At 29.5% G+C, this 4903-nt stretch overlaps 1 protein-coding gene across 1 annotated transcript; it reads left to right on the top strand.

The window, feature by feature from the left end:
• The first annotated feature begins 1584 nt into the window (after positions 1-1584).
• On the top strand, positions 1585-4903 carry LOC106688427 (putative cystathionine gamma-lyase 2). The gene is made up of 9 exons (XM_014432870.3): positions 1585-1775; positions 2584-2789; positions 2878-3065; positions 3157-3256; positions 3345-3479; positions 3566-3701; positions 3787-3939; positions 4052-4226; positions 4308-4903. The coding sequence occupies exons 2-9, from the start codon at positions 2586-2588 to the stop codon at positions 4468-4470; spliced, it is 1254 nt and encodes a 417-aa protein (XP_014288356.1). The 5' UTR covers positions 1585-1775; positions 2584-2585; the 3' UTR covers positions 4471-4903.

Here is a 4903-nt window from a genome sequence, read left to right as displayed (position 1 = left end):
CAAAATTGATGATTTTGCGAATTATAGTTAGGAAAATACAAAATGGCGGCTGTTTCAAAAGGTAAAAAAAAAATTATTTTTACATATCATTGAAACTACCGACAAAACTAAAAAACCTAATATAACATCATTTAAAGTAGACTAAATTTGCTAAAATTTTGGTTCAAGTAGAGCTATTTACGTTCAATAGTTCCCGAGATACAGTCTTTTAAAAAGTAACATTTGATGAAATATATGCTCAGTAGTTCAGTAGTGAATATACTGTGGGAAAACTCTATCCAAGAAACCATAAGACGTACAGATATATGATAGCATTCAAACTAACGCTACTTAAATTTACTCAAAAGTAGTTCATGACAGTATTCTCTCATGGCAGTAGTTTTCATGATATTTACCAAAATAAATTAACAAGAGGCTAATTTTCAGTTGTAAAAACTATATTTCGGGAACCATTAGACGTACAGATGTCTATCAGTAATCAAATTAAAGATAGCTTAATGTACTATAAAGTAATTCATGAAGTTTATCTTCGTAGGAGTAGTAGCTTTTATGGTATTTCCACATGAAATTTCGTTGGAATAACTATAAATCAATTTATTTTAGCGGATATTATGAAAACAACTACTCCTACGAAGATTAGCGTTATAAACTACTTTATATTTCATTAAACTAGCTTTAATTTGAGCGTATAAAATAAATTCACCAACCAATGATTTTTTACTTACACGTTTTTTATGAAATGATGCTTTAAAATAACTGTAACTTGTAAACTATGAACGTAAACAGCTCTGTTAGGGTTCATATCTTAGCAAATGAACTCTACCTTAAATGATGTTTTCTAGTGGAGTTGGTAGTTTTAAAGATATAGAGCTCCGAATGAAAAATTAATGTTTATTAACGTTTCGAAACAGCCGCCATTTTGTATTTCTCCAACCTAAACTTGGCCGAATAATCAACTTTGACTAGTAATTATACATAGTTTTCATTAAAGTAATCAAAAATTTGGGTGAAATTACTGACTTTTTTCTCCTCTTGAGCTCTTGTACTAGTACGACCAACATCGACCTTTTTGAAAAAGCTGTTACTACCCGTTTGAATCAGCAAAAATAATATAATTCTATGGCATCAGGAAAAAAGCTAATTCATAACAATCACATTCTACAAAAACCTATGTTGTTTGCTATAGTATACAGTTCATTGCAAGTGAAATCATATAAAGTTTAAATAACTTGAAATCAACTTCATAAGTCCCTTGACAAATGTGCAAATAGAAAATTTACACTTAGTGAGGACAAAATTATCAAGATCAATTAGATCTATCGCGAATCCGTTAGCAGTTACAATCTTCGGACCGAAATAGCGAGAGGTTTCATCCTATGCAGGTTATACATTGCTCTTTTCTATATACTGAAAAAATATTATCACACACGAATATAAAGATAATAACTGTCTTATTACTGAATGTGAGATAATTTATAAATAAATATGTAAAAATATAAAATAACTTGAATAGTAATAGAACCGTTTATAAAGAACTTTAAGTTCAACTAACCAGGCCATATTGTTTTGTGAGACGTCAGACAATTCCCCATAAGACAGATCACCCTGCGCCATTTTCCTTATACATCACCCTGGTACTTCCCTTTTTTCCTCAGAAGTGGGGAGTTTTAAGATGTTTAAAAGCTCGGGAGACTCTATGGCGGGTATTCAGTCTCCAAGGGGATCTGTAAGGATAGCAACAACTCTTCTGTGTACTAATTGACAATCTAATACAAGTAAGTACATCTTTTATGTTTAAGAATACTATTCTCAACTTAAAGCTGAATAAATTTAAATTTTTATTTGTCTTATTCAAGTTAATAAAATAAACTAAATTTAAATACACTACCAATATAATTTCATTTTTGATGATATAAGCTGAATACTTTTCAAAAATGGCGGTAAAATTAAAAACAAGGTGCTTCTACCTTGTGTATGGTTTACAAACTAAAATATAAAGGGTTTTATTTATTTTTTTAAGGATGCCTATAAAATTAAATTCATTACTGATGAATCCAAGAAACATTAATTCTTAGTATCATTGCACTACAATATAATATATATGTATTAGTAAAATATTGTACAATACAGAAATATATTGAAAAAATTCAACTCTAGACAATTTTATTAATCTCATTTCAATGATTTATTTTATTTTTCTGAGTTAATAATTTCTTTTAATTCTGAAATCATTCATAAATGTTAATTTTCAAGTTCAAATCTTGCTTCAATACATAAATTCTATAAATATATTTTTAAAATAGGTGTCAATTACAAATAAAGAAAGAGGTAATAAAATATACCATCCTTTTAATAAATAATATGTAAATATTATTTAGTTTCTGCTTGTTTTTTGCTGCACTTTAAAATTCCAAATTTTTTGATGCACTCAATTTTTTTTTTAGAACAATTTTAAACCTACCAGATTTTTAGTTAGTATCAAAATTACTATTATTTTTCAGAATTGATTTTACTTTTAGTTTTATGAATAATTCTCTTCTAATATCAGACAATATATTTTATTTAATCCTACCTGTTTTATAGAAATGAAAATAGACAACAACAAGTTACACTCCAACGAAGTCTCCAATGTTGAAAATGGTGATGATGATGTCTTCCACCCGGATCAAAGCTTCGAAACTAGAGCTATTCACACAGGTCAAAGTCCTGACCAATGGGAATCCGGGGTCATCGTTCCTCCAATCCATACTGGATCTACATACAAGCAAGCAGACCCTGAAGAACACAGTGTAAGAATATTTTTACTATATTAAAATATACTTCATTCCTTCTTTCTACTCATACAGTTAAAATTTACGAGTGCATTATATTTTGCAGGAATTTTTTTATGGAAGGATTGGAAACCCAACTAGAAATACCCTTGAAACTTGTATTGCCAGCCTTGATAAGGCAAAATACTGTCTTACCTTCTCTTCTGGAATGGGTTCAATAGCAGCAGTCGCTGGACTTCTCAAAGCGGGTGACCATGTCATCTGTGGAGATGACGTTTATGGTGGCACACACAGGTATGTATAACATCATATTATTTTTTATATATATATACCTTCATATATCAATACATTTTAAACCATTAAAATAATATAATTTGTGATACAGTTACTTCAAAAACATCGCTAAAGATAATGGTATAGAAGTGGACTTCATTGATACCACCGTAATAGAAAATGTGGAGAATGCCTTCCAACCTAATACAAAGGTATTAATCATTAGCAGATAATAAATAATCATACACCTTTTTATTAAAATTCAAAACAGTCTTATTCAGTAAATGAATGTTTCTGTAGATGGTTTACGTTGAAAGCCCAACCAATCCTCTTTTGAAAATCATGGACATTCCACGCATTGCAACAGCTGTAAAATCTGAATCTCATGACATGTTATTTGTTGTGGATAACACATTTTTGACTCCTTATCTTCAGGTAAAACAAAAAACTAATTTACTTCTTTTATTTGGTAAATTTACTATTTGTATTTATCATTAATACATAAATTATATATTTCTTAGAACCCTTTATCAATGGGAGCTGATGTTGTTGTTTACTCACTAACTAAATACATGAATGGTCACTCTGATGTCATCATGGGCGCTATAACTACCAACAAAGATGACTTATACAACAAATTGGCAACAATTCAACACAGTAAGCCTATCAATGAATTTTATAAAATGTTTTAAGCAAAATATTAAACCTGAGAATAATTAACTTTATTCTTTTTCTAATTCAGTTGCGGGCTCCATACCTTCTCCATTTGACTGTTACCTCATGAACAGGAGTTTAAAAACTTTGTCGATACGAATGGACAAACACATTGAAAATGCTACTAAAGTTGCCAGATTCTTAGAACAACATCCACTTGTAGAAAAAGTGCTTTATCCAGGTAAATTAAGTAGTGTATTAAAAATTATTCATTTTCTTTTGGTTAAAGAAAAGTTTAAATATGAAAAAATACATGTTTTTAATAAAATATTTATTTGTTCTCTTTATTATAGGCCTTGAGTCTCACCCACAATATAAATTAGCCAAAAGATTATGGCACGGGCCTTCCGGAATGATTTCAATATTCTTGAAAGGAAATCTGGAAACGAGCAAAGCATTTTTGAAAGCTTTAAAACTTTTTGCTCTTGCTGTTAGCTTAGGAGGATTTGAATCACTTGCTGAACTACCGTAAGATAATTAGCCCTCTCATGTGTTTGTCTCTCCATTGGCAAGGCAATCTTCCTATTAAAATTAATTTTATGCTTTCAGAACAACAATGACTCATCAAATAGTTCCTGCAGAAACCAGAAAAGAGTTGGGCATCACTGATAACCTGATAAGACTGTCTGTCGGCCTGGAATCAGCAACAGACCTTATTAAGGACATTGATCAAGCATTGAAAGTAGCAGCAAACTTCTATGTTCCATCATAAATTATAATTTTAAAATTTGGATCTGACTAAAATTCACTAATATATTTAATTTATTTTTGAATATTTATTTTATTTTTATGTAATTTATTTATTTATTTTCTCTCTGAAGTGATTCGTTGCTTATTATTCGAATTACCTTAATGAGACCTAAGTCATTGAAATTGTTTCTCCCTTTTTGGTTAATCCAAAACTAAATCCAGAAAGAGCAGAGTAAACTGATTTTATTTACTTTTAATTTGTTACTAACATGAAATGTAAGCTACTTATTTTAGTCATTAATGGTCTCCTACTACCTCAGTTCACTATTAGTCAGTATGCATTAATACTAATTTTAATTTATACCTATGTTTTTGTTTGAAGTGTAAAAGTGTAGAATTCTTAGCATTACTAGGACCTAAGTTGTATTCTTAATTATTTAATTTTTTTTTTTAAA

The sequence above is a fragment of the Halyomorpha halys genome, unplaced genomic scaffold (genome assembly GCF_000696795.3).
Source record: "Halyomorpha halys isolate HHAL.00 unplaced genomic scaffold, Hhal_1.1 Scaffold1127.1, whole genome shotgun sequence".
Classification (NCBI taxonomy): domain Eukaryota; kingdom Metazoa; phylum Arthropoda; class Insecta; order Hemiptera; family Pentatomidae; genus Halyomorpha; species Halyomorpha halys.
Note: the sequence above shows the minus strand (reverse complement) of the source record. Positions and strands in the feature narration are given on the sequence as shown.